Here is a 13915-nt window from a genome sequence, read left to right as displayed (position 1 = left end):
TTCGGATACTTTAAAAAAAATAAATCATGTACTGTATTTACATGTTTGACTGTTTAAAAAGCTCAGCTACTAGTGACTTGGCTCCTATTATTTCAAACTGCCAACAGAAAAATGGAAAAAAGAGTCCATGTAAAACATACGATATGCTTATCATTACTCCAGAATTCACTAGTAAAACCTAAATTTTTGTGTTCCAAGTGGAATCCATATTGCTGGCTTTTATTCACCAGTTGTGTATATTTATGCAGTTCTTTTCTTTAATAAATCTATTTATCGCTATTCTACGAATTTTTCCTTTGATCTTGCTGACTGATAATTTCCGTTCTCAGCGGAGTCGAGTGATATGAAAACGGAGTCGAGTGATATGAAAATTATCGCTAGAATCTAAGGGAACACGTGCCGTTGTCAAGGAAATTAACAACGTCTTCATAGGTAAAATAGCGATAATTGAAGACCTGTTGGTGACCTTCTGCTGTTGTCTGTTCTATGTTCGGGTTGTTGTCTCTTTGACACATTCCCCATTTCCATTCTCAATTTTATAAACAGATTATCATTGGTCATCTCAACTCGATTGCTTTTCTCGCTTTCGCCGTACCGGCTCAAGCGAGAAAATCAATCTCGTTGAGATAACCAACGATAATCTATAAATATGTTCAATGTTTTAATAAACCAATCATTCAAATCATGTTAAGTATTGTATGTTTGTCTTGTAGTCATAATTAAACTGTAATTATTCTGCCCTAATATAGCACTGTGATTAGTCAATAAAATTATTTGTTATTACACAAAATATTTTGAGCCTCTGGACTGTTCCGCGAATAATGTTATTTACGGAATAGAGTGTACCTTGTGTATTAACCCTTGTGTTTATATTTACTTAATCTTTACTTTATGGAAAAAGTGTACACTATAACGGTATGTACTATCAACGACAAAATTTTTGTTGTTGACATCATTGTTAAATTAACTATCTACTACACCTTTTTTGTTGGCGTCTTTGTTATTAGTTTATATTTTTTAGTAAGTTGTGTTGTATGTCTGTGATGTTACATATATATATATATATATATATATATATATATATATATATATATATATATATATATATATATATAAATATATATATATATATATATAAATATATATATATATATACATATACATATTTGGGTGCTAGATCCCAATTATTGTTTTATTAATCAATCATGTCTATTTGGGCTGCTCACCCAATTTTGTCAATGCTAACGACAAAATAAACAATTGTCATACAAAAGTAGGAGGTTTAGTAAGCTATTAATAAAATTGAGAATGGAAATGGGGAATGTGTCAAAGAGACAACAACCCGACCATAGAACAGACAACAGCCGAAGGCCACCAATGGGTCTTCAATGCAGCGAGAAACTCCCGCACCCGGAGGCGTCCTTCAGCTGGCCCCTAAACAAATATGTATACTAGTTCAGTGATAATGGACGTCATACTAAACTCCAAATTATACACAAGAAACTAAAATTAAAAATGATACAAGACTAACAAAGGCCAGAGGCTCCTGACTTGGGACAGGCGCAAAAATGCGGCGGGGTTAAACATGTTTTTTGAGATCTCAACCCTCCCCCTATACCTCTAGCCAATGTAGAAAAAACAAACGTACAACAGTACGCACAGTAAAACTCAGTTTAAGAGAAGTCCGAGTCCGATGTCAGAATAGGAAACAAAAGAAAATAAACAAAATGACAATAATACATAAATAACAACAGACTACTAGCAGTTACTGACATGCCAGCTCCAGACCTCAATTAAACTGATTGAAAGATTATGTCTTCATCATATGAATATCAGGCACAATCCCTCCTGTTAGGGGTTTAGTATTATACCGTCATAAAATATATGAGAAGAACACAACCCGTGTCATGCCAACAACTGGTTTTAGAATAAATATGTTTAATTCCGATGCAAAGACCCTATAAGTGAATCAATATTAAAGCCAAAATATGCAATCTTTAATGACCTGACAACAGTATCGTAACTATATCCCTTCTTAATAAGTCTGTTTAAAGGTTTTGTTAGCTTTTGAGGTGAATACTGGCATTTTTGTGCTTTGTAAAGAATATTACCATAAAAGATTGGATGTGAAATACCCGAACGTATAAGATGTCTGCATGTTGAGTTATATTTACGAATGATGTCCTTATACCGATGATAAAATTTAGTAAATGTTTTGACTAGTTTATGATATCGAAAACCCTGGTGTAATAATTTTTCAGTAATATATAAATTTCTCTCGCTAAAATCTAATACGTTGTTACATACACGAGCGAATCGTACAAGTTGAGATATATAAACACCATAAGAAGGTGACAAGGGAACGTCACCATCTAAAAATGGATAATTAACGATAGGAAATGAAAAATCATCTCTTTTATCATAAATTTTTGTATTAAGCTTCCCGTTAATGATATAGATATCAAGATCGAGGAAAGGACAGTGGTCATTGTTAGTATTAGCTTTATTTAAAGTAAGTTCAACAGGATAAATTTCTTTAGTATACATACTGAAGTTGTCATTATTGAGAGCCAATATATCATCCAAATATTAAACCTACCATTTTCTCCGGAAAATGCCTATACCAAGTCAGGAAAATGGCAGTTGTTTTTCACTTGTTCCGTTGAATGATAGCGTTTGATTTTGTCAGTTTTTATGGACTTCCACCTTTTTGAATTTGCCTTGGAGTATTTTTGTTATACTTTTTTATGCCCCCGCTGTAGCGAAGGGAGCATTAAATTTTACCCTTCTCCGTCTGTACGTTCGTACACCCCAAATTTGCTTCCGTTCTCTAATTTTAGTTTTCCTCAATTAAATGTCATGAAATTTATACACCATGCTTATTACCACAGAAAACAGATCAAGTTTGAATTTTGGTGGCATCACTTTTACCGTTCTAGAGTTATACCCCTTTACAAATGGAAAAATTGCTGAAATTTTGCTTCCATTCTCTAACTTTAGTTTGCCTCAACTAAATATTATGAAACTTATACACAATGCTTATTACCACAAAACACAGATCAAGTTTGAATTTTTGTAGCGTCACTTTTACCATTCTAGAGTTATGTCCCTTTACAAATGGAAAAATTGCTGAATTTTTCGTTTCCATTCTGTAACCTAAGTTTGCCTCAACCAAATGTTATGAAACTTATACACAATGCTTATTACCACTCAGATCAAGTACGAATTTAGGTAGCGTTACTTTTACCATCAGAGATTCAAGAATGATTCTTGAGTTATGTCCCTTTATAACATTACAAGCGGGGGCATCATCTGTGTCCCATGGACACATTCCCCATTTATTTTACTTGACTTTGTACATAACTTGTATTTGATTACATATCTTAGTGTTTTTTCCTTAGAAATGCATCGTTTTTTGTGTTTTTCTATTAAATATAAAATGATGTTTTTTATTATCGAAAAAAGCATGATACTTTAAACACATATACATAGCAAAATATTTTCTAATTATAAATTGGATATTTGTTTTTGATATTGTGTTTACTAAACATTCTAATGGAAAATGTGACAAATGTACCAAATGTACATGATTATATATGAAGAATATGAGACATGTATACCTCAAAGAGACAGCAACCAAACTACACAAGGAACTAAAGAAATACCGATGAGTTAACAGAGTCTTCAATTATACACAAGTGCCTTTACTATATATCAAGAATTTAATCGTCAAAAGTAAAAACAAAAAGGCGAAAACAAATGAAACATAAACTATCAATGATCCGTCATCAATATCCTATGCATCTACTTTGATTGATTCGTACACTTTCTTGTTGCTTTGTATTATTTTCTTTCGTATATTGTCCTGTGGATTTCAATCCCCCCTCCCCCTTAATGCGAAGTTCATTTGGTGTATATTTGTACAAATAATAAATACAATGCGACTATTTAGGCCAATGATTTTGTTTTATTTCAGATTGTTTGCTGTTGTCTAATGGCAATGGGGGACGATAACAGGTGAACATTACAAATAATAAAAGTTTCAACAATTTTACTTTTTTTAACAGCAATATAAAAAGATATTGATTAAATAAGAATATATATAATTGAAAAACAAAACAAAACTGATAGGAATATAAATGTTCAAGTTGATGACAGCCAATGCGACTCCTATGTGAAGTATTATATTCAGCTTTGGTATTCAGTCGTATCAAATTTGTGCTTTTTTTTAGCGTTTGCATTCTGATTTTCTGTCGTAGAGTGAATTAAACATTTTTCAAAATTGAAATTTGGCATTGCGTAAGAGTGACTCTAAACATTATTCTCTGTTCGTCTAACTGGCAACACAAGTTGTTTCAATACTGTAAACATGAGGCAAAAAAAATAACAGAACACACGGTTGAAATGTCTTGCTTGATCAATTGAGTATGTTGAATAAATAAATAAGCTTTATTTAGAGTCGGCATAATATAGAAACAAGGACATAATATAAGCTCGATTAAACTTTTAAACCATTGAAAGTTTTTGAGATCAATCAGTCTTCAGTTACTAGGTGTATCATACAAACGTAAACATTACCAATGTCCCATTAACATTTGGCAAAGTGAATTGTGTCAAACCGAAATCCACATCTTACCGGGTAATTAATAAAATTAAGAAATTAAACATGACAATGATAAATATTAGGACCAAAACGTAGGAAGATTCAATAATTTGTTAATCAAATTTACTATTGAGATGACCTTATCATCAAATTTACCTTTGATTAATGACCTTTTAAAATGAGGTTATAGTCGAATGCAATCTTAACGATGGACAACCACACATTACGAACAATCAAAAGACAAAATAAAGTTGACTTATTATAATTTTGGTTACTGTAAACAATCGGAAATCCTGTGGAAGTTATTGAACTTGTTTATTGAAGCGAAAGTTGTTTTGATGGTAAATCTAATTATAAGACTGATTGATCGATTGTTGCTTGCTTTACGACCAGTGACATTTTGTATAGAATAATATAGTATAGAAGAGGGATAACAAATGTACTATAAAATATACCCTAAACACTCATATTCATTTTTCTATATGAAGACATGCATAAATACAATATATATATTATAGCCGATAGCCCAGCAAGCATAGTGGACAACAAAATGTATTAGCTGTTTACATATATTTATAAATTATATAAATGTCTAAGAATATAACGTAAACACGCTAATTAATTCATAATTTATAAATTATATATATATATTCATAATTACTCTAAATATCAGCACAACAATGTTAAATCTGCAAATTTGCGAAAGCAATTTTTTTTTCTTCCCTCGCCGGGATTCGAACGCATGCTATTGTGATATCGAGACAACACCGCCTGCACTGTGTCCAGCGCTCTAGACCACTCGGCCACCTAGACTGAACTAAAAATTCAGCTTTCGGTGGCCTAGTGTTACCTTTCCTCGTCAGTAGAATCTAGATTGTAACACAGTACATGATATATTAGGCAGATTAGCTAAGTTATATATATATATATTCAAGTCTAAATTGAAAACAACGCAATTTTTATACGTGTGCATGCAAAACAAATTTGTTGGTAGAGGGGTCTAAATACAGCACAAACAACATTTTCCAAAAGATCAAATGAGTGAAAAAGTATATTTTAACAAAACGCATTTGACTAGCAGATCGAACAACTGATGTTCTTAAACCCTGCTGACTGCCATTGGCGACTGCTAAATAAACGGATCACAAGATGAAACAAAATAGATCTTATTATTAATTTATTACCAAACAGAAAACATATATATATATATGATCAACGAAAAAACATTAATCACCTATACTAGTATCTAAACTTTCAAAATCATGAATAAAGGAACAATTTAGCTGGACACATGTAAACACCTAATACAGACAAAAATAAATTATGATTGAAATGAATGTAAACTGAATACTTGTAAAAGAGAGGCGAAAGATACCAAAGGGACATTCAAACTCATAAGTCGAAAATAAACTGACAACGCCATGCCTAAAAAAGAAAAAGACCAACAGTCAAACAATGGTACACAAAACACAACACAGAAAACTAAAGACTGAGCAACACGAACCCCACCCAAAACTGGGGGTGATATCTGGTGTTCCGGAAGGGTAAGCGGATCCTCCTGCACATGTGGCAGCCGTCGTGTTGTAAATTACTAAATAACTGAATTACTCGATCACGGACGACTTTTTTTTCGGCCAAGGAATAACCAATCACCCAATTGTGGGATAAACTGGAATCCTGTGTCAACATGTTGTCTCAACATGATTACTGGGACGTGTAAAGTTTTGAAACATATAAAACATGTATTATAATACATTTTTTTGTATATTCATTTTATCAAATAGAACTCGAATATTGCACTGCATGCGGTGGGCAAGAAAGTGACAGACACTGGGGAAAAAATTCCCGCTACAAAATTAGTCATGTGGCTTAAACATGTACCTAGTAACGTTATAAAGCTTTTCAATAGTATCGTTAATACAAAATTTTCTCCCTATAAAATCGAAACGTGAGAAATTATCCTTATTTTTACATAGACTTAAGAATTATATATTCTAACAAGAGGCTATCCATAAGCAATTCTGTCTAGCTTTTTTTGAAAATCTCTGTAAACGTGCTCATTCGACAAATTCAACGTACAAAATAATTTAATGATATGAAAATATGAAATTAATCATTTCGGAGTGCAAACAATTGGTAGGATAATTTGGATAAATTGTCTGCATTTGGTGGTCCTTTGAATTCGAAATACAGTTATGACCTTTTTGGTACTTCACTTCTACAAAATCTTATCAAACAGATGTTTTCTTATTTAATCAAATGGTCTTTGATCTAATAGTGAATCAATCATCTTCAACTCATATAAAGGATAAAAGGTAAAAATGATAGATATAAATGCTGGAACTGTGATGATAAAGCTGTGAATTCTCCTTGACATCATTTATGTACGTTTTGGCAATGACGTGTATCGACAAGATGTATTTGGGAACTATTTGTGCCCATTAATAGCAGACTTGATCCTGTATTTTTATGCATCACAGTTTATGGTCAAACTCGTAAAGATCCGTTTTAAACTATCAGCTTCCCAACGGAATATAAAGCCTTCGCTTACTCCATTAACAGCTTCATATTGTGGCGTACTTCTGATATTTCAGTTTTCAATTTGCAGAAAACTTGATAATCGTTACTAATCGGAGATACGACAATTCAATATATTCCGAAGTTTTAAAAATCGGCATGAGGAAAAATCGTTTTTTGTTTTGTTTTAGACTATTTGCTCTTTGTAAATATATCAAAAAGTTAGTTAACAAGATTTCTTCATCTGTTTTTCCTTTAGATAACCTGAATGTCTATACAGTATATAACAGAAAGCAGTTGTGATATATTCATTGTTAACTTTGCAAGAACTAATGCTGACTTTACTTCCGTCCTGTCTTACATGTGCTGTGATACTGTTATGGATTATTTAGATTTTCCGTCCTTTATATTTATTTTATAAATATGGTTTACTTGTTACTATTGCTTATTATTATGTTGAGGTATATGTTCGAGCAATCATAACTTACATGCATGTTCGATGTCAGCAGTGATGTACTTTCTACCTGTATAAAGCAGCGCAATCGAATTAGATGGGTTTGGGAATTATTTTCTGGTTTGATAATTAAATAAACGCTCATTAAACAGAATCCAAAATAGTTGTGTTTAGTTGAAGATGTGCTAAAAACTTTACACTTTGAATTTTAACTAACAGTCGAAAAAATATTACATTTATCTCTTTTATCTTCTGAAATATTACTAAATGAATATTTTCAGAAAGAATGGTGATCTTTCGTATAGAAAGCACATAAAATCGGCGAAAAAAGTTCTTATATTTGTCTTAAAATCAATAAATCTCCAACTACCAACCCATAGATTTTTCTTAAGGGCATACGATACAGTTTTGATCCCACGGTGAACTTTTGACGAAAGTTTGCGTACAAGCTATTTTTCACCTAGTCAATTCAAATATGTAATAAAAAATATACCTTCATATGCTACTTTTATAAATAAATGGGGTCAAAATTTCAGACATTTACTGCAAATTTCAGTTTCTTGGACATTCCTATCCTTTGGAAAGACATACTTACTTTTTGTTTCAAAAGATAAACTCAAGCGTTTTTTTGTAAAAGCATCTGGAATATCTTGTCTACATATGTGCGCTTTGAATTTGTGAAACAATTCTTTGGAAATTATTCATTTTTGTCACACTTTCATGATTTTAGTCAAATAACGGCATTTTTTGCTGCATTCTTTTCTGATTTAAAAAAAAAATCATCGGTGATTTGTTCATAAAAATTGGCACAAAGAATCTTCATACAAAATCAAGCCAAATCTAATTTTTAAAAAGAGGGGTACATGAACTCGTTTTCAAGTTAAATCAGTCTGAATGATAAAAATCAGTCAAAAATGCATCTTTTCCCGATATGTCAAAGTTTGACGTCGTGAAAAATAACATATTAGTTAACATAGCAGTTACAGAATCTCACTAATTTAAAAGTGTTGCCAACCGACAGCAATAAGTATATCAACGTGTAAGATTTAACCCAAAACCATCAAACAATCGATAAACATTAAGTATTCTTTACATGGTAACTATTATGTTTATGAATTATTCACTATATCTGTTACAGGTAAACGTTTGTCCAGAAACTCTGTGTTGGAACAAACTGTTATTCTGAAAATGACAACATAGTAAATCTTAATTAGACTACCTCTATAATGCTAAGAAATGAAACATACATGTACACGAAGACCCATTGGTGACCTTGGGCTGTTTTCTACTCTTTGGACGGGTTGTTGTCTCTTTGACGCATTCCCCGTTTCCATTCTCAATTTTATTTATTGTTTTAGAGGCTTAAACAATTACACAGTGTTCAATGCTCAAAATGCCACGTTGATTTGATCCCACGATACAAGTAATTGTATTTGTTTGTCTAGATCGGTTTCTTCTTTACTTTCAGTATTCAGTATTCAGTTTGTATAAGGGAATATTTTCTAAACATACAGAATAAATTTGCGAAAATAAACTATTCATTTTCAAACCACACTAACTGCTAAGCCATATCTTTCTTCTTCCGTTTCGCTGATGAGTCTTAACGAAGATAAATCGCACGTCTGGTGTATAAAATTGTTAGCCTGGTATCTTTAAAAGAGTTTTGGGGTAAACGACACAGCTTAAATGATATGCGCTAATGTGTTGCTAGTTATTCAACCTTTTGTGTTGGCAATTTGATAGATTACGGAATATCTTGTCATCATCCTTTGACAATTGTACAAGTAAAGAAATTATTCTTCCTGGCCAATTCAGAAGATTTAAGATGATAATGGATAATGATTCATTTACTTAAAAAAAATCAAAAATCCGAAATCAAGATAACTGAGAAACATATGAAAATATTACAATAAGTAAAAATCCGAAATAAATCACCGAGAAACATGAAAATATTACGATAAGTACAAAAAATATGTTTTTTCTTTTTTTCACTTATAACTTTTCATTTCTCCAAAACATACTTTCTATCTTTTTTATTTCTTTATTTGGATGTTGGGATGTAACATCTAATATATCTATAAATATAAGATAACAACCATAATCACCTGCCTCTAATTTTTCTCTGGTACCCAGTAAATACAAATTCCGAAAAATATCTGAAAAAATATTTTTCTTATAAAACACGATCGACATTGAGTATCAAATTATTCTCTATATACTGTTTACGTTATATGATTGAATGATTTTTGTTTGGTAAACACGTCATCCATATCAAGCATGAAACGAAGTCACAATAGAGCAATTTGTAGGTTATGAAAAGTTAATTGAAATTTGGACTGCCATTGAAAAATGGCTTGCAACAGGTAGTCTACGGAACCCCCAAATAGGTGCTGCAAGGGTTATTTAGCGTGCAGAGGGCGTGACATGAGGCATTGGGTTTAATTCCCAATTCCGACCGGACGTGGTTTCGTATATGTACGTTCTGCAGAGTCATTTAGATACCCATGATATTTAAATGGTGTTCATGCGACATTAAAACACTGACGGACATTAATAAGGATTTACCGATACGATATTGCGTAATGCATCAACATCGGCTTTTTATGAACGGATTCTAATAGAAATTTGAGAAAAAAATTTCATCACCGAGAAGTTATACACTAATCTTAAGTTTTGTGACCCTTCCTATTCATCGTCTTCTTTTCTTATCTTAATGCTTTGTGTGCCAACAGTGGCATTATGTGTATCATGAATAGAACCACGTCTGCCGTCCGATAACCATTGAACGACGATCGCTTGTAGGGGTCTTTAAATCATTTATTCTGTTAAGTTTCAAAACATTTTGCCTTGTAATTTCAAAGAAGAAGACTTTTGAAATTGAAAAACGCGAATCAATGAAATCATTATATATGCACCGGTGGCAATCTTTTCCCTCCCAGTAGTCCATCTATATACAGCAATTGAAGCTTATTTCCCAAACGCCTAATTGTTTCGAAAAGTGAAGCAACAATGTTTGGAGTCGACTTACCATACATCATTCATTACTTTGGTTCAAATTGGCCAAGCTATTTGATTAATAAGATCAAAAGATAGGGAAATCCAAAAAAATTTAATACCATAATGTAAGGACAATGGATGAATGAGTACACATGCATGTCAAACTTACGCAACAAGCAACTAGTATGGGAATGACAATCAATCCAAATAGAATAGCTAGCAGCCAATGATACCATTCCCAGTCATCTGTATCTGGTAAACATCTGAAAAGAGTGTACTTAGGACTTTAGTTGTTAGTGAAAAGGGTGTCACTTCTAAAATATATTATTTATATGTTTGTATGAAACGTTAATCATTTGGTACGATAAGTTTCATTTCTTAAACGATAAGATTTAAATATTGATTATTTCAAATGTGTTTGTAATTATTATTATCATTTTAAAACTATTATTCCCATATCTTTAAGACATCGAAAATAATTTTACAAAAACGTTTTACTTAAACGACATAGATACCTAAGAACACGTTAAATACTGTATAAACGCATTTTTTTGTGTTTGCACCGATATCTTCTACTACAGATGAGATCAAAGATGAACACCATAAGGTTTCCACTCACTATGTATAGGCTAATACATTCGTTTTTATCTGCATCCGGTGATTTTCCAATAACACAATATTTGGTTCACTTACAACCGTTAAGGAACTTGCAATGAAATACTAATACATAGCGTAGTAAATAGATGTAATTGTATTATCGATTTCGGATGTGAAAACCATTTTAGGAATTATTGGATATGCTACTATACTTTAAAGGTTAGTTTGTCTCATTGGCAGTAATGATTCATCTATCATCTAAATACATAAAAATATTATTAAAGAAATGTATTTTCATTAATGAAATGGCCTTAAAATAAATCTTGGTGTAACTTTATCTGTGATAGTCGTTGCAATTCCTTTTTTAAAAAATAAAACTTACTAAAAATACACAAATAAGACATGGAAAGAAATGATTTAAGCTACAACTATTTTGCTTGATAATATTTATGTTTTTTCTTGAGATAAAATAAACCAAAAAGTGGTTGGGTTTCCGATGGGAACATACTCTGCCCCTCTGACTTAAGATTTTCCGTTAAAATGCAGGAGGTTGAGATCTAAAAAATGGAACCGTAATTGAACCCATTAGTGAATTGCAATAAGTTAATTTGATTATCTGATTATCTCCCCTTTAACATGTTTAACCGTTATCATACTCCTAAATGTTCGTCCTATGGTCTGTTTCTACAAATGTGTAAACTTTCATCAATATCCGTCTCTCCGATTTTGGGGAGAAGTGCTTACAACGCATATGGGCAGATAGATGGACGGATATGGACAGAAGTTTGGCAAAAGTTTAGGATTTATAATACACAAATGCATAATAAGGACATTCTTAAATTAAAACTTTTTTGTTTTTTATGAGTAAAGTTATTTATTATTTTCGGATACAAATAAATTCATTTTGGTTAGAGACGTCCTTCGATATTTTGTTAACATAAACATGAAACATTTGCAGTTTGGTACCAAAACGTGTTGTGTACAAGGAAATAATTCAAATTTATGAACTTAACATTGAAATATTTGTCAAATTGTTGCAAAAAAATTGTTATACTGGAACCTCAGTAGTAAATGTAACCTTTACCCATTGTCTTCCTTCACTGTGACGAGTTCTGATTGGTTTTCAGGCACTATAATCACTGCATGTTGTTGCTGATGGACATAACCAAAGTTTTCGTCAGCGTCGTATGGTGGTGGCTGAGCTTGCGCCGATCCATTAGCAGGTTGCTATGCGTAAAAATGATTAAATTGGAATTATTTAAGGCTTAATATCACTTATTAAATATGCAGCAATATAAAGCTAATTTTTCATAACTAATATATAATTTAGGTTCTTCTATACTTTGTATTTCAATGATTGAGATCAAAAGGGGAATCATAAACAAAAACTATTATAACCCGACACCTGTTGATGTGCCTTTATCTTGAAAGGAATTTTCGATCTGTTTAAAGCTCTCACAAAATGTGTCTGGAACTGTTAGAAGAACTAGTTCTCTGACATAGCTAGATAATACAATTAACTATCTAATTACTACCACAATTTGATATTAATAAGTAATGTAAATTTGTTATTAATAAATGTAATGGCAGTATTACAAATCTAATCTTGAATCAATCCTAATCCTATCTTATTTTTTGGAAATATTTTTACAAATTCATATGTGACGTCACTTTGTGTGTTTTTTTAGAATTTCAAATGTGACGTCACTTTGTGCGTTGAGGCTTAAGTTTACCCGGCTGTGTATTTTTATATGTTGGATTAAGTTGTTTTATGTAATGTATCCGTTTTTATTCTGTAGTTAGTCCCCACTTTGGTTTTATCATGTATATCTATTATATAGTTATTTTATAAAATTTACTGTTTACAAAATTATAAATTATTCTAAATAATAAGGATGTTCTTGTCCCAGGCAGAAAATCCTGGCCGTGTTAGGCGCAACTTTTTGGAAGTTTTGGTCCTCGGTGCTCTTCAGCTTTGTACTTGTTTTGGCTTTCAAACTTTTTTTATCTGAGCGTCACTGGTTGGTCTTGTGTGGACGAGACGCACGTCTGGCGTATTGAATTTTAAGCCTAGTACCTTCTGCTAGCTATTATTCGTGTGTTTCTTTGTCCTATATGTTCTCCCATTTATTTGTATTGTGGTCCTGTCATGTGATGTTGTCGTTTTGATGTTGTGTTTGACGTTGCCATAAAAGCGGGAGGTTTGGCATGCCACAAAATCAGGTTCAACCCACCATTTTTTTCTTAAAATGTCCTGTACCAAGTCAGGAAAATGGCCATTGTTATATTATAGTTCGTTTCTGTGTGTGTTACATTTTAATGTTGTGTTTTTGTTGTGTCGTTGTTCTCCTCTTATATTTGATGCGTTTCCCTCAGTTTTAGTTTGTAACCCGGATTTGTTTTTATCTCTATCGATTTATGAGTTTCGATCAGCGGTATACTACTGTTGCCTTTATTTAAATACTTCCTGTAAGACGGATTTTAGCTGTTTTTGAACAGTAACCTAGAATAAATGCTGAGATGTTTGTCTATCATGCAATTGAGTCTAACAGTTCTATCTGTTACACTGTAGAATATATTCGGAGAGTTCTGTCTATTGATATATATATTTATTCGATTAACGTAGTCAAGTTATTCAATTTATTCCACAAGTTTTATTAATCTTATTCATTAATTTTCTTATTTTTTTCCTTTTTATCTTGTTATCTATTTATATCATTAGTGCTGCATATTTTCTCGCTTTTTTG

The 13915-nt window shown here is 31.9% G+C and overlaps 1 protein-coding gene and 1 long non-coding RNA gene across 7 annotated transcripts in view; one reads left to right on the top strand and one right to left on the bottom strand.

The window, feature by feature from the left end:
• Positions 1 to 7558, top strand: part of LOC127737767 (proline-rich protein HaeIII subfamily 1-like) — a 28009-nt gene extending 20451 nt beyond the window's left edge. For all 4 annotated transcript variants that reach the window (XM_052248672.1, XM_052248670.1, XM_052248671.1 and 1 more), the window contains exons 5-6: positions 3977 to 4017; positions 7380 to 7558. In XM_052248672.1, coding sequence (XP_052104632.1) covers positions 3977 to 4017; positions 7380 to 7383 — 45 coding nt within the window. In that variant the 3' untranslated portion in view covers positions 7384 to 7558. The remainder of the gene's footprint in view (positions 1 to 3976; positions 4018 to 7379) is intronic.
• Positions 4035 to 13915, bottom strand: part of LOC127737769 (uncharacterized) — a 35516-nt gene continuing 25635 nt past the window's right edge. For all 3 annotated transcript variants that reach the window (XR_007999808.1, XR_007999807.1, XR_007999805.1), the window contains exons 3-6: positions 12253 to 12395; positions 10741 to 10834; positions 9680 to 9730; positions 4035 to 8756 (exon numbers count right to left, since the gene is read on the bottom strand). This is a non-coding gene — a long non-coding RNA (uncharacterized LOC127737769). The remainder of the gene's footprint in view (positions 8757 to 9679; positions 9731 to 10740; positions 10835 to 12252; positions 12396 to 13915) is intronic.

The sequence above is a fragment of the Mytilus californianus genome, unplaced genomic scaffold (genome assembly GCF_021869535.1).
Source record: "Mytilus californianus isolate M0D057914Y unplaced genomic scaffold, xbMytCali1.0.p SCAF_4, whole genome shotgun sequence".
Taxonomy (NCBI): Eukaryota; Metazoa; Mollusca; class Bivalvia; order Mytilida; family Mytilidae; genus Mytilus; species Mytilus californianus.
The sequence above is the reverse complement of the archived record's forward strand: the minus strand, read 5'-3'. Positions and strand labels throughout refer to the sequence as shown.